The sequence below is a fragment of the Oncorhynchus mykiss genome, chromosome 2, assembly GCF_057628025.1.
Source record: "Oncorhynchus mykiss isolate SJ-2025 chromosome 2, ASM5762802v1, whole genome shotgun sequence".
Classification (NCBI taxonomy): Eukaryota; Metazoa; Chordata; class Actinopteri; order Salmoniformes; family Salmonidae; genus Oncorhynchus; species Oncorhynchus mykiss.
Genome location: NC_143023.1, coordinates 70,897,445 through 70,922,302, shown reverse-complemented (window position 1 = coordinate 70,922,302; position 24,858 = coordinate 70,897,445). Strand labels below are relative to the sequence as shown.

The following is a 24,858-nucleotide window of genomic DNA, read 5'->3' as shown; positions in this document are numbered from 1 at the left end:
ACTTATGCAATTTTACAGCCAAGAATGTGCTCCAGCTTTTTCCCAAAATTTGGTTTCAGTTCATTATAAATAATCATAAGATGGAGATAAATTCGGAGCAAGTTGGAAATCTTTCCTCCTCTCTGGCAGACAGCATTGTGTTGTTTAACTTCAACGTTGTTTTACCTCAAAGTTAGGAATAGATGTGGCTCCTCGGATGAGTTTTTACCTGGTAGTGACCTGCATTTCAAAGCCTTGGCTATCCTAGCAAAATGACGGTATAGTATCATGTAACAGTACAAACACATAGACTAAGCACTCAACAAATACAACTTTAGATCATATGTTCAATTATATGTTAAACTATCGCCTTTTTTGGAAGGGTGTCTCTAATGTTTCCACGGTACTACTCCAAGTTATGTATCATATTCAAAGAGCACATTTTAAGTTTTGTGATTGGAAACACCTTAGAGAACGTGGGTTGAACAATGCAGGGGATCATATGGCCGAGGGATGAATGTTTGTTGGTAAACTAAGACAGGAAGTGGGGACATCTGTATGACTGAAAGTGAAGTGTTAGTTTGTGGCTCAGACAAATAACCGTGACGTCCCTAGCAAACATGAGTATGATATCGAAAAGGATTAGACAAATTCCTGAAATATGTCAATTAGTCTGTCATGCTCCTTTCCAGTTGTTATGTTTTCACTCATAAACATAAGACCTGTGTATAAAAGGTTATGCTTGTAACAATTCAAAAGGAAAACATGTACAACCTGAATGCCATGCTGGAATCCTGAAACAATTAGAGATATCTGAGGGTAAATCAAAAACAAATTACTGTCCTTGATGAGATATAAATGGGTTCAAAGCTGTAAATGATGCATTGCAATTATATTAATTACAAAATACAACTATTGATGGTGTGTAAATAAGTTATTTTCATCTTCAACTCAATAAAGATAATGTTATTGTGAAACCTGTCTCCGTTACGTGACTCAAATAAGGTCCTGTGGCTTGGCGTCTGTGTGGCAGAGAGCACAGTGCACCACACCAGGTGGGGGGTGGAAAGGTGGGTGCTGAGAAGCAGACAGAGCGGTTTGTCAACATGAAAACAGCTCATGATCACAAACACAGAGGCGCTGCCTTGTACCTACAGTGCAGCCCAGGGGAAATCACCTGTAGTCCCTGTTCACCCCTCTATTTTTCACAGAGGTATCGCACAGGTTGGTCTATGACACTAATAATATCTTATTGAGTCACTCATTTAGCTATGTTTCCAAGAACTGAATGCTAAACTATAATCACACTGCCTAAAAATGCTACATAGTAAAATACTGACTGTCTGTGTGCTATTGCCTCCTTTAACCACATGCTGGGGGGGGGGGTTGATTTAATTTGTAGCTGTGGGACATGCAAGTGAAGTCAACAAGGTTGACATGAGCCCCTTGAACTGTGAACAGGATGGGGAGATTGTCATGACAATGTATAAAGGTGAGGATGCAATTACAAGCAGAAAAACACTAGGGAGGTTAGACAACTCTTCATATAAGCCTAATTGATCATTGACATACATGAAAATATAAACGTTTTCAAATAATAATCAAACAGCAGCTCCCCTTTAGAATGCCCTATGATGCCCAGGAAAGATGCCGAGAAGCCGGGTGTCACAGAGAGTCCAGCATTTTCACACAAGACATTTTTACAAATATAGCCAGGAGCCCAAACTCACTGCAGACTCACTATAACAGCACTCACTGTGGAGGTTTCTTACATAAGCTACTAACAGTGGGATTTAAAGGTAAAGGGGAGAGAGTGTTTGGCTGGGGGAAGAAATTCAGAGCACACACAGATGTAGGAGAAGTCTGTGCCGTGGCTTCACTCCTCTGTCACTGGGTGCCTGCTGTGAAAACAACACCCCCCTTTTCTCCCCCTCTTGCTCCCCCTCGCTCTCTCCCCTGGACGCCAGCCTGACATACCAGACCTTGTTCGTTAGCACATATTTTTATCCGCCGTTACTAAATTAGGAAGCCAGAGAGAGCAAACGGAGGGTGTCTGCCAAGGCAGAAGAAGAAGGGTCTGCTCAGGCCTGGGTTTGCTGAGGGCCCGTGCCAGCCCTGCCAGGTTCATTAAGAGCCACTTGGGTTTCAGAAATAGAAGCCCAACAGGGACCCAAGCCAAACAGGACCCAGGACAGCCCGGCCAAAAACTCACGGGACAAACAAACAAATAAACTGCTTTCTTATGCACTGCCAGAGTCAACCGGCAGCAGCCACCCTAAGGAGCTATTATAAGTTATCTTGGGCAGTTCTGCAAACAAGGTGAGCACTGCCGCAGGTTTAAAACTGGTGACAGCACACACACACTGCCAACCTGATAGAGAATAAATTAACCTACAAACTCGCTCTAGAGACCAATTTCTTAAAGCAGCCACAGAGACATCAATTCGTGTTAGTTTAGCATGGTTTTAAGACAGGGATGTTTAGATTGATATTTATAAAAGTACATTTACATTTTCTAATTTCTCATGCAGTTGGCATTATGTATGCTGTTTAAGTGCTGATTAGGACATGGATAAAATGCCACCCTAGAGATCATAGAGTTGAAGCAGAATATCTAACCTGCAGGACATTCTCAGATGGAACTTGATACACTATATCTAACCTGCAGGACATTCTCAGATGGAACTTGATACAGTTTACATTTGGGGGGCTTGTCCAGTACAGAGATTTCATGAACATCCAGGCGTATTTGTGAAATCTGTCTTGTCTTCTTTAGTAACCTTAAATAATATTTGTAATAACTTCTAGAAATAAAAAGTATACTTAAAGTATTGACTCAACCCCCAAGGTAAAATAAAAGTCAGTATATTGCCAGCAGCACAAATGTCTCCCTTCAAAATGTGTCAATGTATCACCAACACACACCATATTCAAGAAGGCCACAGGGCGTGAAAGGGATGGATGTCTGGTACTTTACTGACATCTATTGGATCATTAGAAAACTTTACTTCTCCAGAAGGGCAATACAGTCTATGGTCCAGCAGCCCCATCATCAGGGAAAGAATAAAGCAGGAAGGGGAAGGTCAGTTGTACAACTGAATGCATTCAACTGAAATGTGTCTGCCCCATTTCACCCAACCCCTCTGAATCAGAGAGGTGCGGGTGGCTGCCATAATCAATATCCACATCTTCGGCTCCCGGGGAAAAGTGGGTTAACTTCCTTTGCTTAGGGGCAGAACGACAGATTACTGGCCCAACGCTCTAACCACTAGATTATAGCATGCTGCGTGTATACATTATTACAGGCATGGCAATTGAGATCATGGTCACATCTGTCTTGATACAGTTTAATCAACTCCAAATAAATGCAATAAATTGAGGCTGTTGTGACAGCATGCACTAAAACACATGTTATCGGAATGAAACTTTATAGCACTTATCTGAAGTGCACTTATCAGGAGTCACTTGTATTACAGAGTTTGAAATCCCAGCTCTAGTTGTGTTAAATCCTAATTAATAGGTCTACTCAAAATACTGATATTTTGGCACTATTTTGTGTGTATTGTTATTTATTTTAATTTAAAATGTATTTATCTAGGCAAGTCAATTAAGAACAAATTCTTATTTACAATGATGGCCTACACAGGCCAAACCCTGGGCTGGGCCAATTGTGTGCCGTCCTATGGGACTCCCAATCACGGCCGGTTGTGATACAGCCTGGATTATTTACTGCTAGTTAACCTAATGAAGTGAACACGTTATTTAATGCAGTCTAAGTATATTACCTTATTGACATCTTCAGCAAAAGAAGGGATTTGGCATAGCCCATTGAAAAGGGACAAATACACAGACCCAAAGAAACTAGGTAATGATGATGGATAGGGATTCCTCTAACTGGATTTCCACTTGGCTGGAGAAAGCTTTTATTAAATGTCTCCATTGGAAAATGATTACACCGTCCCATGTGGGACCGCACCAAGGTGGTCTGTATATCCTCACACTCCAGGACAGTTGACTATAAACCAATAAACCCATAAAGATCACCCATATTAGAAACGAATGGAGTAGTAATAGGAGCAATTTCCTCCTTCCCTAGTGCCCTTTAAAGATCCTCGCCAAAATAAGGAATTTTATGAGCTGTTGAATCAAACAATAAGAAAGCATATTATTTATTGCTGCAATTATGACAATATGCCTATTGTAAAGTCAGTTCTCAAGAAAACTAGAAATGCTACATTTTTCATAAAGGATTTAACCACAGGTGGCTGGTGCGGGGAGCTTTAGGAGGACAAGCTCAAGCTTGTAATGGCTGGAATGGAATGGAGTCAAACATGTTGTTTCCATGTGTTTGGAACCACTCCATTAATTCCATTCCAGCCATTACAATGAGCATTTCCTCTTATAGCTCCTCCTACCAGCCTGCTCTGGATTTAACAATAAGTAGACACATCCTATAGAGCTGTATTACGCCACCTTTTGTATCATGAGGGGAGGTCCTTAGAGCTAGCACCAAAAAGCACATGTTCTTGACATTAAGGATTTGAGCATGGGAATGATGCAACAACATAGCACATCAAACAGTCATATTTGTCTTCAGATCCAGGTACTTTGTTTTTGCATTGCCTGCTTACATTAGGTGTAACTTAAGCGTTAAAGGACTGTGTGTTGCAGTAAGAGTGGTTTTGACAAACTGATGGCAATGTATTCCATTCTGGAAATTTGTTTAGGATCACTCTTAGTCTGGAACCTCCCCCTCTTGGGATCTTTGGGACTAACAAGCTCCTCTACCAAGACAAGGTGGCAACACACAGAATATTTATTTATTTATTTGATTTGTCATTAAATGGACTGTGCCTGCCTCAGATTGCACTGTAAATCAAAGGTGGGGTTTTATCGCTCATTGGCTAACCAGCATTCATGTCTATACTTTGGCAGATTTTTTGGGTTAACGCCATATCTTCAGAGTCCTGAGGCCTGAAACCCATACTGTTAGTCTTTCTGAAACCCAATATTTTGTGATTGTTTGTGGTATTTTGTCCCTCTTTGTCAGACAATTGGCATAGGCTACAGAGGCCATATTTCACATTTGGTACATGGGCCACATATCATAATCGACACAGGGACACATTTCACAATCGGCACACTGTCCACACTTGGAAGCTCCAAGAAGTGGCAAAACAATAATACAAATTATTAGAAAATTCCATTTCCTTTGAATGCGTTCCTTCAGAATGTGTTTTTATATTTTAGTTTTAAATTCTGAAAGTTCTGTGGCATTTCAGTTTAGAATGTTGAAGCCTGCATCCCACCATTGACATGAATGGGGGTACAATAACCTTCACAGTTTATTGTATGAATGATAGCAAAACTTTAAAAAGTACAGTACAGCACAAAAGTTTTAGGCAGGTGTGAAAAAATGCTATAAAGTAAGAATGATTTCAAAAATAGACATGTTAATAGATTATATTTATAAATTAACTAAATGCAAAGTGAGTGATCAGAAGAAAAATCAAATCTATATTTGGTGTAGGTACACTTGCACAAAGTCTGGGATTTTGTAGGCATATAGTCAGGTGTATGATTAAACATTATGCCAAACAGGTGCTAATGATCATCAATTCAATATCTAGGTTGAAACACAATCATTAACTGAAACAGCTGTACCTGCCCTCCAGGACACCTACACCACCCGATGTCACAGGAAGGCCAAAAAGATCATCAAGGACAACAACCACCTGAGCCACTGCCTGTTCACCCCGCTATCATCCAGAAGGCGAGGTCAGTACAGGTGCATCAAAGCTGGGACCGAGAGACTGAAAAACAGCTTCTATCTCAAGGCCATCAGACTGTTAAACAGCCATCACTAACATTGAGTGGCTGCTGCCAACACACTGACTCAAATCTCTAGCCACTTTAATAATTAAAAATTGGATGTAGTAAATGTATCACTAGCCACTTTATATCATGCTTACATACCCTACATTACTCATCTCATATTTATATACTGTACCCTATACCATCTACTGCATCTTGCCTATCGCTCATCCATATATTTATATGTACATCATCTTATTAATTCCTTACACTTGTGTGTATAAGGTAGTTGTTGTGAAATTGTTATATTACTTGTTAGATATTACTGCATTAGCATTTCGCTACACTCGTGTAACAAAATAGTATAGCTCCCGTCTCTCTCCTGGGCTCGAACCAAGGACCCTCTGGACACATCGACAACAGCCACCCTCGAAGCATCGTTACCCATCGCTCCACAAAAGCCGCGGCGCTCACAGAGCAAGGGGAACAACTACTTCAAGGTCTCAAAGCGAGCGACGTTTCCGATTGAAACGCCGTTAGCGCACATCCTGCTAACTAGCTAGCCATTTCACATCGGTTACACTCGCATTAACATCTGCTAACCATGTGTGTGGGACAAATACAATTACATTTGATTTAGGAGTGGGAACAGTAAGTGTTTGTTGTCATTCAACTGAGAGACGACTAGCCAAGATTTGAATAACTAGACCAAGATAGCCCACAGCCTGTCTTTTCCAATGGGAACAAATTAATCATAGTGGGCAGAACAAGCAAGGAGGGGGCAGAGCCAAGCACGAGCTAGTGAGATCCTATTAGCCCGTTCTAGCAAACGTCTGCATATTTCCTTTAGGGAACGCCTACTTTGAAGTGCGCGTGTGCAAAAACTCAATTCCCCTTTACACTCCTAAACAACTTTGGCAAAGGTTAAAGTTTACGAAACGTAATCCACTCTGTTCATAACATATTCTAGTTTTGGGAACAGAAAACTATATTGAGATCAAATGCTTCATCGTTGAGAAAATGTGCAGAATGTCGTCCAAAATCCATCTCTTCCAACTTCTCCTACTGGGCTACCACTTTTTGGTAGTGAGTGGAAACGCCAAGCGGATGTTTTACATTTATACATCCGGTGAAATATCTGTCTCATTGTTCTATCTGTGCGACTAGTTTACATGCAATTTTTTTATTTGATAAATACTGCACCAAACATCTTAGCTAAATCTAAAATTGCACTACTCGGCAAAAACGTCAACATTGATTTATTTTAGATGAATTCTGACTATTTTGAGGAAGTGTTTCTGGCCATGTTGTTGCTAAGGTGTCTCAAGAGGGGAAAACAACAATAATTGTTGCTTATTTCATCTCATTTTTCAAGCGAAGGTCTTTGGTGTGTTTAAGAGTACAGGCGGTCCCTTCGCCTAGCTGAGTTATGCTAGGAGCAAACCGAATCTATTTTTATTTTATTTATTTATTTAACCAGGTAGGCTAGTTGAGAACAAGTTCTCATTTGCAACTGCGACCTGGCCAAGATAAAGCGTAGCAATTCGACACACAACAACACAAGAGTTACACATGGAATAAACAAAACATACAGTCAATAATACAGTAGAACAAAAGAAAACAAAAATTATATATACAGTGAGTGCAAATGAGGTAAGTTAATGAAATAAATAGGCCATGGTGGCGAAGTAATTACAATATAGCAATTAAACACTGGAATGGTAGATCGGCAGAAGATAGATGTGCAGGTAGAGATACTGGGGTGCAAAGGAGCTAAATAAATACCAGTATGGGGATGAGGTAGGCTGATGGTATGTCGGGACAGAATGTTGTGTCTAGATGGAGTAAAGCTCTATACAGTTATCACGTCGGGGACAACAGTTATTGACAACCACAGCGTTTTAGCTTTATTTTGTATTTGTATTTATTTAACTAGGCAAGTCAGTGCAGAACAAATTCTTATTTACAATGACGGCCTACCTCGGCAAAACCCTCCCCTAACCCGGACGACGCTGGGTCAATTGTGCGCCGCCCTATGGGACTCCCGATCGGTTGTGATACAGTCGGGGATCGAATCAGGGTCTGTAGTGACTCTGAGTTTCAGTCCCTTAGACCGCTGCGTCACTCGAAAGCCCCAGTCCCGACAAACCATCACTATCACCACCGATAACAAAATACACAAAATAAGGGTAGGCCAATAATTTAGTAAAAATTCAGCAATAGCCTAAAAGGCTAGCGTACAATAATCAACACGGCATGTTCCCCATCATTTATTTTCAGCTACATCCTGCCACCTTATCAGCTGTTGTCAGACACACCCGTGTCTGAGAAGTAGGCCTTATTTCACATATTCATATTTTTATTAATTCGAGCTAAAAAAAAAACAAAGCCTGATTTAACATAAAACAATTTGTCTGCACAAATATTTGCACGTGCATAAAGTTGGTCTGGTGCTGTAGAACATTCGTCGGTCACGTGACATTTTATCAGGAAGATACATTTAGCGCTTTTTGATTTTTAAGTTTTATATTAGTGGATGCTTGCTTGTATGAACACCCCGAGCGAACTGTTTGTGGTTATATGATGAATACAACCAACAAAATAAAAGTTAAATGTCGCGCATTGATTTATGATGAATCTTTGCTGATTATGACGCATACTGCCGTATCCACGACAACGGATGTAAAAAAGAAACAAACATGGCATAAAATTATTCTGCAAAGGTTTCTATTTTTTTTTTTTTACCGAAAAATGAATTATAATTATCCAATGACAAACACACGCTCCAAACCAGGACTTGGATTAGTTGACGGTGGAGAATCGTAAGTTATACATTGTGCTTGTGCATGCATGCATTGCTGTAAAACTGATGTTGGAAGAAAAAAAATAATTTCGAAGAGATCAATTCTGCGTATTCGAGTCAATGTGGATTGTGCATGTCTATTATTAGAAAAATGCTGCTGATGATGATTGTGTTACCCAGGTAGATCATTTGAATGCACCTTTATCCTCATAGTGATAAAGGACTGGCAAGTGTCTCTCAGAGAGGAATGGATGACACGGGAGAGTCGATGATGATGACTCCTGAGGAAAAACTTACCCAGTATGATAGCAGGGCCCAAGCCTTTGCAGACACTCAACAGGTAGACCTATAGAGGTTTTAAGTTGCTTTCCATTCTGACACCTGCATGCAATGGGGTGAGGTGGAAAGTACTATAACCAGAGGTACCTGCAAAGTTTGTGAAGGTTGTCTTAACCTTCTGTAGATGTCATAGTCACCCTGTCATGTTCAGGAATTGTATCATTCTCTTATCAAAGGTATAATACATGTACAGTACCACTCAGCATACAGGCTTTTTTCAGTACAGCATCATGTTGGTCATGAATGTCAACAATAATGAAATGTTTGTCCGGACAGTTTGATGCTTGTATCCAGGACCTTGTCCGCTGTGTGGCTCTTACAAGACTGGTATATGGAGATGGGCAATTGAAACTAGCCCAAGCCCATGTCAGACTGGCTAAAGCATACCTACAGTTTAAAGGTGAATTATGTTGTGATTAGCCTTTACAATGAGGTACCATTTATAAAGAGTTTATAACGGTTAAAATTGTATATATTTATACCTTACCAAATCTTGGAATTACCTATGTGTTGTACCTGATTCCCACAGGCTGGGCAGTGCAGGCCCAGGAGCACTCAGCCAGAGCCAGTGACCTGCTCCCCTTCTGCACCCCCAACTCCACCAGCCGGGAGGACAGGGTCCACATTCTCACCTGTCTCCTCAACATATACCTAACACAGGGAGGCGCCACTCTGCTGCTGGCAAAATATCCTTTACCCACATTATTTCTGTGATAAATTACATTTCATCGGTGAATACAACAAGTGTAGACTTTACCATTAAATGACTACTTACGAGCCCATTCTCAACAATGCAGAGTTAAAAAGTATGAAAAATATTTGCTAAATAATAAAGGAAATAGTACACAATAAAACACAATAAAATAACAATAACGAGGGTATATACAAGGAGTACCGGTACCTAATCAATGTGCAGGGGTACGGGATTGAGGTAATACAGTATGTACAGTTGAAGTCGGAAGTTTACATACAGTTAGGTTGGAGCCATTAAAACTCGTTTTTCAACCACTCCACAAATGTCTTGTTAACAAACAATAGTTTTGGCAAGTCAGTTAGGACATTACTTTGTGCATGACACAAGTCATTTTTCCAACAATTGTTTACAGACAGATTATTTCACTTATAATTCACTTTATCACAATTCCAGTACGTCAGAAGTTTACATACACTAAATTGACTGTGCCTCTAAACAGCTTGGAAATTTCCATAAAATGATGTCATGACTTTAGAAGCTTCTGATAGGCTAACTGACATCTTTGAGTCAATTGGAGGTGTACCTGTGGATGTATTTCAAGGCCTACCTTCAAACTCAGTGCCTCTTTGCTTGACATCATGGGAAAATCAAAAGAAATCAGCCAAGGCCTCAGAAAAAAATGTGTAGGCCTCTACATATCTGGTTCATCCTTGGGAGCAATTTCCAAAGGCCTGAAGGTACCATGTTCGTCTGTACAAACAATAGAACGCAAGTATAAACACCATGGGACCACGTAGCCGTCATACCGCACAAGAAGGAGACACGTTCTGTCTCCTAGAGATGAATGTACTTTGGTGCGAAAAGTGCAAATCAGTCCCAGAACAACAGCAAAGGACCTTGTTAAGATGCTGGAGGAAACAGGTACAGAAGTATCTATATCCACAGTGAAACGAGTCCTATATCGACAACCTGAAAGGCCGCTAAGCAAGGAAGATGCCTCTGCTCCAAAACCACCATAAAAAAGCCAGACCACGGTTTGCAACTGCACATGGGGACAAAGATGATACTTTTTGGAGAAATGTCCTCTGGTCTGATCAAACAGTTCTATTTTTGTTTGCCATAATGACCATCGTTATGTTTGGAAGAAAAAGGGGGAGGCTTGCAAGCCGAAGAACACCATCCCAACCGTGAAGCACGGGGGTGTCAGCATCATGTTGTGGGGGTGCTTTTCTGCAGGAGGGACTGGTGCACTTCACAAAATATATGGCATCATGAGGCAGGACAATTATGTGGATATATTGAAGCAACATCTCAAGACATCAGGAAGTTAAAGCTTGTTTGCAAATGGGTCTTCCAAATGGACAATCACCCCAAGCATACTTCCAAAGTTGTGGCAACAAAGTCAAGGTATTGGAGGGGCCATCACAAACACCTGACCTCAATCCTATAGAAAATGTGTGCGCAGAACTGAAAAAGCGTGTGCAAGCAAGGAGGCCTACAAACCTGACTCAGTTACACCAGCTCTGTCAGGAGGAATGGGCCAAAATGCACCTAACTTATTGTGGGAAGCTTGTGAAAGGCTACCCAAAACGTTTGACCCAAGTTAAACAATTTAAAGGCAATGCTACCAAATACTAATTGAGTGTATGGTATGTAAACTTCTGACCCACTGGGAATGTGATGAATGAAATAAAAGCTGAAATTAATCATTCTCTGTGCTATTATTCTGACATTTCACGTTCTTAAAATAAAGTGGTGATCCTAACTGACCTAAGACAGGGAATTGTACTAGGATTAAATGGCAGGAATTGTGTAACTGAGTTTAAATGGTTTTGGCTAAGGTGTATGTAAACTTCCGACTTCAACTGTACATGTGGGTGAGGGTAAAAGTGACTAGGCAATCAGGATATATAATAAACAAAGTAGCAGCAGCGTGTGTGCTTTGTGTATGAGTGTTGGTGTAGTGTGTGTGTGGGTAGAGCCAGTGCAAGAGAGTCAGTGCAGAAAAATTAAGATACAATAAAGGGGGTCAATGTAAATTGTCCGGGTAGACATTTGATTAATTGTTTGGCTTTCTTATGGCTTTGGGGTAGAAGCTGTTCAGAAGCCTTTTGATCCCAGACTTGGCACACTGGTACTGCTTGCCGTGCGTTACCGGAGAGAGCAGCCCATGACTTGGGTGGCTGGAGTCTTTTAGGACCTTCCAATGACACTGCCTGGTCCTGGATGGTAGGGAGTTCAGCCCCAGTGATGTACTGGGCCATACGCACCAACCTCTGTTGCGTCTTGTGGTTGGATGCCGAGCAGTTGCCATACCAAGCTGTAATGCAGTCAGTCAAGATGTTCTCAATGGTGCAGCTGTAGAACGTTTTGAACATCTGCAAATCTTTTCAGCCTACTCAGGGGGAAGAGGTGTTGTCGCGCCCTCTTCACGACTGTGTCGGTGTGTTTGGACCATGATAGGTCTTTAGTGATGTGGACACCAAAGAATTTGAAGCTCTCGACCCACTCCGCTACAGCCTTGTCGATGTGAATGGGGGCTTGTTTGGCCCTCCATTTCCAGTAGTCCATGATAAGCTAATTTGTCTTGCCCACGTTGAGGAAGAGGTTGTTGTCTTGGCACCACACTGCCAGGTCTCTGACCTCCTCCCTGTAGGCTGTCTCATCGTTGTCGGTGTTCAACTACTGTTGTGTCGTCAGCAAACTTAATGTTGGTGTTGGAGTCGTGCGCTGCCACGTAGTTGTGGTTGGACAGGGGGGGACTGAGGGGCCCCCGTGTTGAGGGTGAGCGTGGCAGATGTGTTGCTACCTACCCTCACCACCTGGAGGTGGCCCGTCTGGAAGTCCAGGATCCAGTTGCAGAGGGAGGTGTTCAGTCCCAGGGTCCTTAGCTTAGTAATGAACTTGGAGGGCACTATGGTGTTGAATGCTGAGCTGTAGTCAATGACCAGCATTCTCACTTAGTTGTTCCATTTGTCCAGGTGGGAAAGGGCAGTGGTGGCGTGCGATAGAGATGGCTTCATCTGTGGATCTGTTGGGGCGGTATGCGAATTGAAGTGGGTCCAGAGTATCTGTGATGATGGTGTTGATGTGAGCCATAACCATTCTTTCAAAGCATTTCATGGCTACAGATGTGAGTGCTATGGGGCGGTAGTCATTCTTGGGTGCAGGGTTTGGTGGTGTGGTTGAAACATGTACAGTTGTGGCCAAAAGTTTTGAGAATGACACATATTAATTTCCACAAAGTTTGCTGCTTCAGTGTCTTTAGATGTTTTTGTCAGATGTTACTATGGAATACTGAAGTATAATTACAAGCATTTCATACGTGTCAAAGGCTTTTATTGACAATTACATGAAGTTGATGCGAAGAGTCAATATTTGCATTGTTGACCCTTCTTTTTCAAGACCTCTGCAATCTGCCCTGGCATGCTGTCAATTAACTTCTGGGCCACATTCTGACTGATGGCAGCCCATTCTTGCTTAATCAATGCTTGGAGTTTGTCAGAATTTGTGGGTTTTTGTTTGTCCACCCGCCTCTTGAGGATTGACCACAAAATTCTCAATGGGATTAAGGTCTGGGGATTTTCCTGGCCATGGACCCAAAATATAAATGTTTTCTTCCCCGAGCCACTTCGTTATCACTTTTGCCTTATGGCAATGCTGGAAAAGGCATTGTTCGTCACCAAACTGTTCCTGGATGGTTGGGAGAAGTTGCTCTCGGAGGATGTGTTGGTACCATTCTTTATTCATGGCTGTGTTCTTAGGCAAAATTGTGAGTAAGCCCACTCCCTTGGCTGAGAAGCAACCCCACACATGAATGGTCTCAGAATGCTTTACTGTTGGTATGACACAGGACTGATGGTAGTGCTCACCTTGTCTTCTCTGAACAAGCTTTTTTCCGGATGCCTCAAACAATCGGAAAGGGGATTCATCAGAAAAAATTACTTTTCCCCAGTCCTCAGCAGTCCTGTACCTTTTGCAGAATATCAGCCTGTCCCTGATGTTTTTCCTGGAGAGAAGGGGCTTCTTTGCTTCCCTTCTTGACACCAGGCCATCCTCCAAAAGTCTTCGCCTCACTGTGCGTGCAGATGCACTCACACCTGCCTGCTGCCATTCCTGAGCAAGCTCTGTACTGGTGGTGCCCCGATCCCACAGCTGAATCAACTTTAGGAGACGGTCCTGGCGCTTGCTGGACTTTCTTGGGCGCCCTGAAGCCTTCTTCACAACAATTGAACCGCTCCCCTCTCTCTCTTCAGTTCATTTGCATGGCAAAGAGGGACTTTGCAATTAATTGCAATTAATCTGATCACTCTTCATAACATTCTGGAGTATATGCAAATTGCCATCATACAAACTGAGGCAGCAGACTTTGTGAAAATTAATATTTGTGTCATTCTCAAAACTTTTGGCCACGACTGTAGGTATTACAGACTAGGTCAGGAAAGGTTACATTTTTTATTAAAGACACATGCCAGCTGGTCAGTTCCATGCTCTGAGCACGCATCCTGATAATCTGTCTGGAGAAAGCTCTGGCTCAAGGAAATAGGCCTGAGCGTTAGGAGAATCATTAGGAGAATGATTAGATATTTGTAATGGAAGCCCCAAAAACATTAGGAGAATGATTGTCTAAATGTGAATTCAAACAATTGCATGGTTAAATGTCCAAGGGTAAATTAATGTAGTACTGCTTTAATGTTGATTATGCAATACTCTTTAACCATACCAACTCTCGAGGAAGCAGAGTATAATCATCAAAAAGCAGAGAGGATTGTGGTCGAACTTCATCAGCTAGGAGGCATGAGCAAGGAGGAGAAAATGGAGACTGAGTTTGAGATATCCACGTCTCTGTCCAGGTATTATAGAGAGAACTAAACTGATCTGCAGAAATATTTTGCGTCAAATCACTTTCAAAAGAAACTAGATTGGAGCATTGTGTCTATCTGACCAATGTGGCCTTTACTACAATGTCCGCTGTGACAGCAGAGAGCTCTTTGATATTCACTGGATTCCTCTTTAGGTATCATACGCTATGCTACTCTATTTATTTCCACAGACTCCTCCTTCAGTATCATATTCAGGTTGAAGTCTGAATGCCTTCGCACTTCTCCAACAAAAACAAGTTAATGTTCATGTGAAGTGTCATTGTAGATTCAGATAAGACTGTTGTATCAAATACACCTATATGTTCAGATGTCAACATACAGCCTGTTACCTTGAAGTCACAATAACAGCCTGTTATTAATACTGTTTATCTGAGTATATCCACTGAGAAAGACATTTGGTTTTGGCCACAAGATGGAGACAATGTCTAACATGTCCACTGAGCAAATCCATCTATTGAGATACATTTTAATGGTTCATTTCACTCAAACAATGTGGTCTTTTCTGCTCTAGTTTAGACTAGTAGTGACATGGAAAGTCTCTGACTTATCTTAACCTGGTCCTCACAGTAGAAGTGCCTAAAGTACCCTCAAAGTTGTTGTTTTTCCGATGTAAACATCAAGCTGTTCTCCCAGGACTGTTGTCAAGCCCATGGGGTGTGAGCATGCGCAGCTGCAGACCGGTGACTGGGGTGACTGTGACTGGGGTTATTGCACTTCCCACTTGTTCAGTGTCTGCTGGATCAGTGGAGCAGGGGCAGGGAGGATAACACATCCCCAGCGCTGCATTCATATTTCATGATTGCCTTCACTGCTCTGCCTGTAATAGCTAATTATTGTGTACTGAGGAGGCTTTTTGCACTAAACGGCATTGATCATTTTGTTCAGTTGTAGGGTAACACTGTTTTTGCTAAAGTCTATTGATGCCTTCCCACCCTTCCACACTTAAGTTGTATTAACTTCACTGTTATGGATTTGTCAAAACATAATTTGAGTAATTCATGAATACACAATATTTGCTGTACAAGTCAATATTGATTACAAGACATGGCTGAGGCAAATGTGGTACCAATATACCCAGATACTCAGTGTGGAATATTAGTGGCATTAGAGATGTTTCAACTTGAAGGGAGCTGAGGTAAAAAGTACTTGGTAGTGAGGTCATCCTTTTAAGTTTTTATGACTGACTGTTTGTTTACGCAATTTGTGAAATTGGAAAAATGTGCGGACGCTCGCTGGTGTGTAAGCTTGCTAAAGCTCTTTTGTTGGAGGATGACTGAACTTGGCTGGCTTCTGTAAGCACCCCAGTCAACAGGATTGTAATGTTGTGACCAGTGTGAATGTCCCCACAAAAGCCTGGAACAATAAAACAAGCTTTCACACAGTTTCAGGTCTAGTTGGAGATTTTCCATTCAACTCATTGTAGAGGTACAGTATATGCAAGGTGCCAGTGTAATGAGCACAATATGAAATACTGATCACAGTATTGTAGTTTATTTTGCCACCTGTACTAAGTTATTGTTAAAAGGTTTTGAAAACAATTCTAACAAATGCAACAGTTGGACAATGAATGAAGATACTCATATAAATTAACATAAAGGGGTGGAACAGGGCTGCAACCACCAAAGACCTGCTCTGTCAACCCTACCTGCTCTGTCCACCCTACCTGCTCTGTCTACCCTACATGCTCTGTCTACCCTCCCTGCTCTGTCTACCCTACCTGCTCTGTCTACCCTCCCTGGTCTGTCTACCCTACCTGCATTGTCCTGCGCTGTCTACCCTACCCGCATTCTCCTGCACTGTCTACCCTCCCTGCTCTGTCTACCCTACCTGCTCTGTCTACCCTCCCTGCTCTGTCTACCCTCCCTGCTCTGTCTACCCTCTCTGCTCTGTCTACCCTCCCTGCTCTGTCTACCCTCCCTGGGCTGTCCACCCTCCTTGCTCTGTCTACCCTACCTGCATTGTCCTGCGCTGTCTACCCTACCCGCATTCTCCTGCACTGTCTACCCTACCTGCTCTGTCTACCCTACCTGCATTCTCCTGCGCTGTCTACCCTACCTGCTCTGTCTACCCTACCTGCATTCTCCTGCTCTGTCTACCCTACCTGCATTCTCCTGCTCTGTCTACCCTACCTGCTCTGTTTACCCTACCTGCATTCTCCTGCGCTGTCTACCCTACCTGCTCTGTCTACCCTACCTGCATTCTCCTGCTCTGTCTACCCTACCTGCTCTGTTTACCCTACCTGCATTCTCCTGCGCTGTCTACCCTACCTGCATTCTCCTGCTCTGTCTACCCTACCTGCATTCTCCTGCTCTGTCTACCCTACCTGCTCTGTTTACCCTACCTGCATTCTCCTGTGCTGTCTACCCTACCTGCTCTGTCTACCCTACCTGCATTCTCCTGCGCTGTCTACCCTACCTGCTCTGTCTACCCTACCTGCATTCTCCTGCTCTGTCTACCCTACCTGCTCTGTTTACCCTACCTGCATTCTCCTGCGCTGTCTACCCTACCTGCATTCTCCTGCTCTGTCTACCCTACCTGCATTCTCCTGCTCTGTCTACCCTACCTGCTCTGTTTACCCTACCTACATTCTCCTGCTCTGTCTACCCTACCTGCATTCTCCTGCGCTGTCTACCCTACCTGCATTCTCCTGCTCTGTCTACCCTACCTGCATTCTCCTGCGCTATCTACCCTACCTGCATTCTCCTGCTCTGTCCACCCTACCTTCTCTGTCTACCCTACCTGCATTCTCCTGCGCTGTCTAGACTGCCTCATTAATTACTGTTGTTGTCACGCTCTCTTGCAAAATTCAACAAGTGTGTTAATAGCAGGATACCTTCAGATTACAAATCAACACGTTTGGCTCTAGATTACACCTATCTAAACATACTTTACATTGTTTGCGAGATCAGACATCATATCACTTTAATCAGTGTTCATTTTCAAAAGTTGCTTTCGTATCAGCACATCTAATTTGTATTAAATTATAACTTTTTTAAATTCCACAAATGAACAACCATCAAGTGTCGACTGGGTGTGTTAAATCCCTGATGAAGCTAGCGTTCTAATAGATTCAACAGTACGACTGGGTGTGTTAAATCCCTGATGAAGCTAGCGTTCTAATAGATTCAACAGTACGACAAGGTGTGTTAAATCCCTGATGAAGCTAGCGTTCGAATAGATTCAACAGTACGACTGGGTGTGTTAAATCCCTGATGAAGCTAGCGTTCTAATAGATTCAACAGTACGACTGGGTGTGTTAAATCCCTGATTAAGCTAGCGTTCTAATAGATTCAACAGTACGAGAAGGTGTGTTAAATCCCTGATGAAGCTAGCGTTCTAATAGATTCAACAGTACGACTGGGTGTGTTAAATCCCTGATGAAGCTAGCGTTCTAATAGATTCAACAGTACGACTGGGTGTGTTAAATCCCTGATGAAGCTAGCGTTCTAATAGATTCAACAGTACGACTGGGTGTGTTAAATCCCTGACGAAGCTAGCGTTCTAATAGATTCAACAGTACGACTGGGTGTGTTAAATCCCTGATGAAGCTAGCGTTCGAATAGATTCAACAGTACGACTGGGTGTGTTAAATCCCTGATGAAGCTAGCGTTCTAATATATTCAACAGTACGAGAAGGTGTGTTAAATCCCTGACGAAGCTAGCGTTCTAATAGATTCAATGGTAAAACAATGTACTTTATTCCATTGAGCTCATTTCAGCCATTACCAGGGTGTGTTTTACAGGTCATTACGAACATTTCCTTGGTCGTAACGTTAACGGAAAAAACGTCTGGCACAAGTAGGAGTATGAAAGAATCGCAGGAGTAAAATGAAAGCAATCAATCCAGCGATATTTAAGTGACAAGTAGATTTTACATAGATGGTTGAAAAGACAAGTCCTGAGGTGGGCTTTGCATGCGAGTTGCTGTTGACATTAGAGGTTCTCAGTTGAGCCGGCTGTTATGGCTCTCATCCCCCACTGACTTGCATTCCTATGGCTACATGTCATATTCTGGTCTCAAATCTAGGTGTTGTCACAGTGGATTTACTTGATGCTGCCTGAGGCACAGGAAAGGAAATGATAATGAAGGATTGTCTTTTGTTCCAACAGGGCACCCACAGCCCAACAAAACATCACAGTTTAACATTCATTTTGCTGTATATTTCCACCTCCAATAGTTCCTTTCCTGGCTTTGTGAACACTGTATAATTTTCCCTGTATAAAGAGCAAACCTTCGAGGGCCCCTACGTGCGTCAGTATTGGTCTGGTAAGCATTACTAAACAGAGGGCCGTGTGGGCTGCTTGGCAGTTCATGTGAAAATCACTAATTACATTATTGCTCTGCTCTGTGGACAGTGAATTAGATGTCAGCTGCAGATGACATACTGCCTCCTGTGCCAGGAACAGGAAGCTTGGGAGGGTGGCATCAGCTGGTGAATGAGGGGATGCAGTGGCATTGTCCACAGGTCTGTCTGTGGACAAGAAGGCAGTACGCTGGCCTGGGCAATGGGCACACAGAGTTTCTGCTAATGCAGCCAGCCATCCCAGCTGCCCTAAAAGGCTGTGCTGTTCTCTGGAATTTCTGATGCCTGAAGGGGGAAGTCGTCCCATTCCCAGGCAGGCCAGCTCCCATCAAGGCTTGCTTTGATAATCAGGGATTGATGGGAAATCTCAGAGATATTAATTTAGTGCTACCCTCCACAACCAAAATTTCACTGCACTAACTATACACACTGATGTTTTGATTTGTAGTCATTTATACTATTATTTAATGGGGTAAATAATAGAAAATGACTGTCAGCAAAAAAATCACCTGCTTTACCGTTACTGTCCATGTAGAGGGATTCATTAATGATGGGGTGTTTTCCTGCTGCAGTTGTAGTCCTGTACTGTGGTATTGATGCAAACAATATTCCCTCTGAGGAAGGCCACCTACGAACAGCAGAGCTGAATTGAATTTAGACTCCATTAGTGTCTGAATCAAAGTTTATTTGTCACGTGCGCCGACATGCTTACCTACAGGGCCTAACCAACAGTGCAATTCTTAAGTAAAAAATAGGTACTAGGTATTAGAATCCTGTGGGGTGTTGAGGCTATTAGCAGGCTAGATGGATTGATGTCTGACTAGTGTCCTTGCTGAGGATGATGCAAGTCTCTGCTGTGCTGCAGCCTCCTGCTAGCATCCCATCACCCACCCCCCTATGTGGTGACTGAGGGTGTTAGACCACAGACTGAAGGCCTATTGTACAGAGATCCAGAGCTGGTGTTGTCCTCGGAGTGGCACATTATTAACTGCCTACATGCTGCCTCATATCAACAGCAAATATACATGTTTTTACAACAGTGTCTTACAACAGGGGTGATTTGACCATTTTAGTGCAGTTTTTGTTTTCGTCTCATCAGATATCTGTTCACAGCCTATGTAAGGAACTGTCTGCATTCTTTACTGGTGCAGAGGATCTCCACTGTGTTGTGACTACCAGGACAAACCTAATTTAGACATCCTGGTGTGGAGCTCTTGTGTGGTTGCTCAGTGAGGTGCTGGACTTGTTAGGCAGTGTCAGTAAGTCTTTATTTATAATGTGGCTCTGAGAGCAACACACTCCTCAGTCTTCCCAGAGGAGAGACCATTAGAGACCATCTGAAAGGACACAGCCAGAGACGGAGTAAACAGTTCTTTGTGTAGGAATCTCCTATTATAGTCTGCACTGACTGCACCTGACATCAGAGGCAGCAGTCCGCTAGACCCAGCCAGGCCTAGTTCGACGTTCCTCCTCAGGCCCCACTCTTGGCACAGTTCTGACCAACACTCTGGGCCAAGATTTCAACACTGCAACATGCCTACAGAAAGAGCCCGACCACTAATGCTTTTCTTTACTCTCCCTCCCTCCCTCTTTCTCTCATTCTCTTTTTTTTCTCTCTCTGCCCTATCCATCTCTCCTGCAGGGTGTACCAGCGGCAAGGCAGGTCAGAGGAGGCCCTGGGTCAGTGTGAGAGTAGTTTGCAGCTGCTGGAGGGCTGGGAAAGGCCAGGTCAGGCCTGCTCCGTCTATAAGGACATGGCTGCCATCGAACAGGCCCAGGGCCGCCTCGACAGAGCTTTAGAGCACCTCTCTAAGGTAAGGGACATATGAGACCTGAATACAGGCACAAAACAGCAACACATAACAGTGAAGGTAATACAACTTAAGTGTGGAAGGGTGGGAAGGCATCAATAGACTTTAGCATAAACAGTGTTACTATATTAACATTACACACATACTGACTATATTACTCAGACTATATGACTATCTTAAGATGAGCTGAGGGCTGTTAGAATGCCTCTGAGACCTGTTGTTTGGTAATGTTCTCCTCAGTCCTTAGTGTGATATGTGATCTGTCATATTTCGTTTGGGTTTCTGCTAGGCTCATGCCATAGCTCTGAGTCAGAGCCCTGGGGGTCTGGATGGGGCTCACATCGCTCACAGCCTGGCCTTGGCCTACTCTACTGTAGCAGAGCCCCACCACAATGGTGAGTCTATTCATACAACACAGGACTGCTGCAGTGCACTATGGGGGAACTCTGCTATATAGGGGGTTGTTGTTGGGGACATGAATCCTTTTCTGCCTCTCTTATGTCAAGCTCTTTGAGTTCATAAATTTGAAGGCAGGCTGATTATAGTTTTGCAGAAATAGCATGTTGTGTGAGTTCACCCCCATATCAATGTTCACCCCCATCTGACCTGTATGTATGGAACTTCACGGTATAGTTACATTACATGAACAACAATATATGAGCAACCACTACCAGGAACGATCAGCTGTGGAGGAATGGACAAACTACGTAAAAAGCAATGCAGGCAGCACCAATAAGCAAACAAATAACATACTGTAATATGTTGAAGATCATAAGTGATTACGTGATCTTCCATCTGCGACTAGACTCAGCAGCACACTACTATGAGGAGAGTCTGAGTACATACAGGAGCTCCCTAGGCCCACAGGCTACTGTCACTCTCAACCTTCAGGATGACTACTGTCGCTTCCTCCTCCTCACTGGGCAGCAAGAGGTCAGTCCTGCATACACACACATACTCACACACACTCCAATAGACCACCAACACCAGTGGTCTAATCGCACTAATAGCATGCCTTCCAGGTGTTTACAGCATCACAGACATCTCTGTTCTGTCGCTCTGAGAGGTTTGACATTCTCAAGGGGACTTCCCTCTCTCACATGGCATTGTGGGAATCCACCTTGCAGTCAGTCATGTCATGTTTACAGGGATAGTTTAATCTGCTACTAAGGATCAGGCTAGCTGAGGGTAACAGAGGGTGACAGGTGTTTTTGAGACAGGAGAGTCTGTGAAATGAATAGCCACCATAGTGAGCTTCAATTGCCTGAAGCTCCGTAAGACTGGCCATACGGAATCAGTGGAGGGGAAGACACAAATAAAATGCACTAAGCAGTCACTAAGTAGTCATTAACCAATGTTGTTGTGTATGTACTATGTCAGAGGTGTGTAGAGATCCAGAGGGAGTCCCTGGCCTTGAAGAGAGAGACGTTTGGTGACCTGAGTCCTGAGGTGGCTGACACTCTGCAGCTGATTGGAGGGGTGCAGATGACCCAGGGCCAGGTGAAGCATGCCCATAGGACCATGAGCAAGGTAAACACTGGCATTATACCCACCATTCCCTTTTGTTGCCCAACACTGATTTTAAAGACCCAATGCAGTCAAAAATGTGATTTCCCTGTGTTTTGTATATTTTTCCACATCATGAGGTTGGAATAATACTGTGACATTTTGAAAATTATGAATATGCTTTTTTAGTGTAAGAGTTGTTTGAAATTTCTGCCTGTTTTGGTGGGGTGGAGTTTTGGCCTGCCTGGTGACATCACCTGGCTGTAAATTAGTTAATAGACCAATAAGAAAGAGAGTTCCAAACCTCTGCCAATAACAGCTAGTTTTCAGTTTTTCCCTCCCCACTCAGACCACTCCCAGACAGTCCAAGCAAAATTCTATTGAAAACAATAGTAAGGTACTTAATTGTTAAACAGAAATTATTTGATATTGAGATAAAAACGGCTGAATTGAACATTTTAAGGCAGCTTGAGGATCACTGGGCAATATTATGTTAAATCCAGTCGAATTATATGGCAAAATGTAGATTTCCACCCTGAGTAGACATACTCAAAAGTAATTATTTTTCATGAATTGGCCATAAACAATAGCTAGCAATGCTGCAGGTAGCCTGGCGGTTAGGAGAGCTGGGCCAGTAACCGAAAGGTTGCTGGATCGAATCCCCGAACTGACTAGGTAAAAATCTGTCGTTCTGCCCCTGAGCAAGGCAGTTAGCCCACTGTTCCCCGGGAGCCGACGGGTTCAGAGAGGTTCGGTTAAATGCAGAAGAAACATTTCAGTTGAAAGCATTCAGATGTACAACTGACCTTTCCTTTCTAGAAAGATCGGAAATCCCTTTTCTGGAGAAAAACTCATTGTTATGCATTGCTGAGTTGTACTCCCATTTTGAGGACACAATCTGAAGTACATAGTACATTATATATATACTTTTTTACCCTTCCTATTATACAAGTGGGGCAATAGGGCTTGAAATGTCAGATATGCTTTCTAAATAAAGTAACAATAAAATTAGAAACAACTTACTATACGATTTCACCTTATAACTGTAAAATAAATATGATCATATTTAGTGACAGTACAAATATGGCACCATTTCATATAACTGACAACAGAGCATTTTCTGCCAAGCCTCCTCTGAGCGGTGAAGAAACACCATTCTAATTGCTGCAGACTCGTTACAACTTTAGCTTTGTACAAAGTGATTTTGTGTGACCAAGAGAAAGGGGTTGTGTTTCAATTCTATGAAATCATTTAATATTTTTTCCTGTTGAGATCTCTAAATCCGACTGAGAATATGACATCGAGATGAAACTACAACTGTTGGATTTGCTAGACTGTCCCCTTTATTATGCCGTCTCCCGGCTGGGCTCCATCACTCAGACGGAGAGCAAATCAATTATTTGTTTGGATAAGCCAGAAAATGGCACTCCCTATGCAAATGTGGGGTGTGAAACCTGACACTTCATGGCAGCTCCACTGACAGAGTGGAGGTGGAGAGCAGGCAGATGAGGCTTTCTGGCACTATAAGGCACTGGACCCTACGACATTCACAGGGAGCTTTGTACAACAAAATGTCAGTTGGAACCATTCCAGAACCGCTCAAAGATCGGTGAGATCTGGTGACTGAGATGGCCATGGCATATGGTTCACATCGTTTTCATGTTCATCAAACCATTCAGTGACCACTGGTGCCCTGTGAATGGGGGCATTGGCATCCTATATGGGCATAGCCATGGTAGACAAAATAATGGGCAACTGGGCCTGCCCAGCATTTTTATACATGATCCTAAGAATGATGGGATGTGAATTGCTCAGGAACCACATCTGTGTGGAAGCGCCTGCTTTCAAAATACTTTGTATCCCTCATTTACTCGAGTGTTTCCTTTATTTTGGCAGTTACCTGTATGTTTTAAGCGTAGGGAAATATGAGTATGTTGAGTTTACGTGGAGTTACTGCTCGCTCTCTCACCCACATACACTCAGGTACAGAGTATCGCCCTTTCTTATTGCCAAGCTATTTGAGAGGGCTCTGCTAAAGTCCAGTAGTCACAGGGCAACCTAACATTAATACACCACTGAGAGTATGTTTATGAAGCTCCCTCATATATATACACACACACACACACACACACACACACACACAAAGAGTCCCTGTCATTGTGAGAGCAGCTATTTCTGCCATGGTCTCTCAGGCTCAGTGCCTTAAGAATAACATGCTAATCTAGGCTCTGTACAGTGTGCTCAGCCAGCCACTCTCTGGTGTAAAAGTCACACAGAATTAAATTGTGCTGCTTTCTCTTTTTGAACACAGCCAGATAGGTCTGGGGAGTGTGGACGGAAAGGGGAACTTTGCTCACCACTGTCAAATTAAAGGGGCCACTGACCCCAATTATACTGTCAGGCCATTACGTCCTTCTAAATCTAAAATTCCTGAATCTGTCCCTGTATACGGATGGAATATGAGACTATCACTCAGAAAACAGGTAACAAAAAGTTGCCTTACAAGTTCCTTGTCAACACCACAGCATACCACCCTGCATACCACTGCTGGCTTGTTTCTGAAGCTAAGCAGGGTTGGTCCTGATCAGTTCCTGGATGGGAGACCAGATGCTGCTGGAAGTGGTTTTGGAGGGCCAGTAGGTCTAAAAAAAAATATCCCATTGGCCCAGGGCAGTGATTGGGGACACTGCCCTGTGATGGGTGCCGTCTTTCGGATGGGATGTTA

At 43.0% G+C, this 24,858-nt stretch overlaps 1 protein-coding gene across 3 annotated transcripts in view; it reads left to right on the top strand.

Moving 5' to 3' along the window:
* Nucleotides 1–1,865: 1,865 nt before the first annotated feature.
* Nucleotides 1,866–24,858, top strand: part of ttc23 (tetratricopeptide repeat domain 23) — a 25,451-nt gene continuing 2,458 nt past the window's right edge. The window contains exons 1-9 of one of the 3 annotated variants that reach the window (XM_021570677.3): nt 6,939–8,615; nt 8,810–8,936; nt 9,212–9,335; nt 9,465–9,621; nt 14,357–14,482; nt 20,459–20,630; nt 20,917–21,022; nt 21,433–21,560; nt 22,008–22,157. In XM_021570677.3, coding sequence (XP_021426352.3) covers nt 8,374–8,615; nt 8,810–8,936; nt 9,212–9,335; nt 9,465–9,621; nt 14,357–14,482; nt 20,459–20,630; nt 20,917–21,022; nt 21,433–21,560; nt 22,008–22,157 — 1,332 coding nt within the window. In that variant the 5' untranslated portion in view covers nt 6,939–8,373. Of the gene's footprint in view, nt 2,299–5,654; nt 5,758–6,938; nt 8,616–8,809; nt 8,937–9,211; nt 9,336–9,464; nt 9,622–14,356; nt 14,483–20,458; nt 20,631–20,916; nt 21,023–21,432; nt 21,561–22,007; nt 22,158–24,858 lie in introns of those variants that run through there. The other 2 variants (XM_090206619.1, XM_090206617.1) reach the window with 2 other exon arrangements.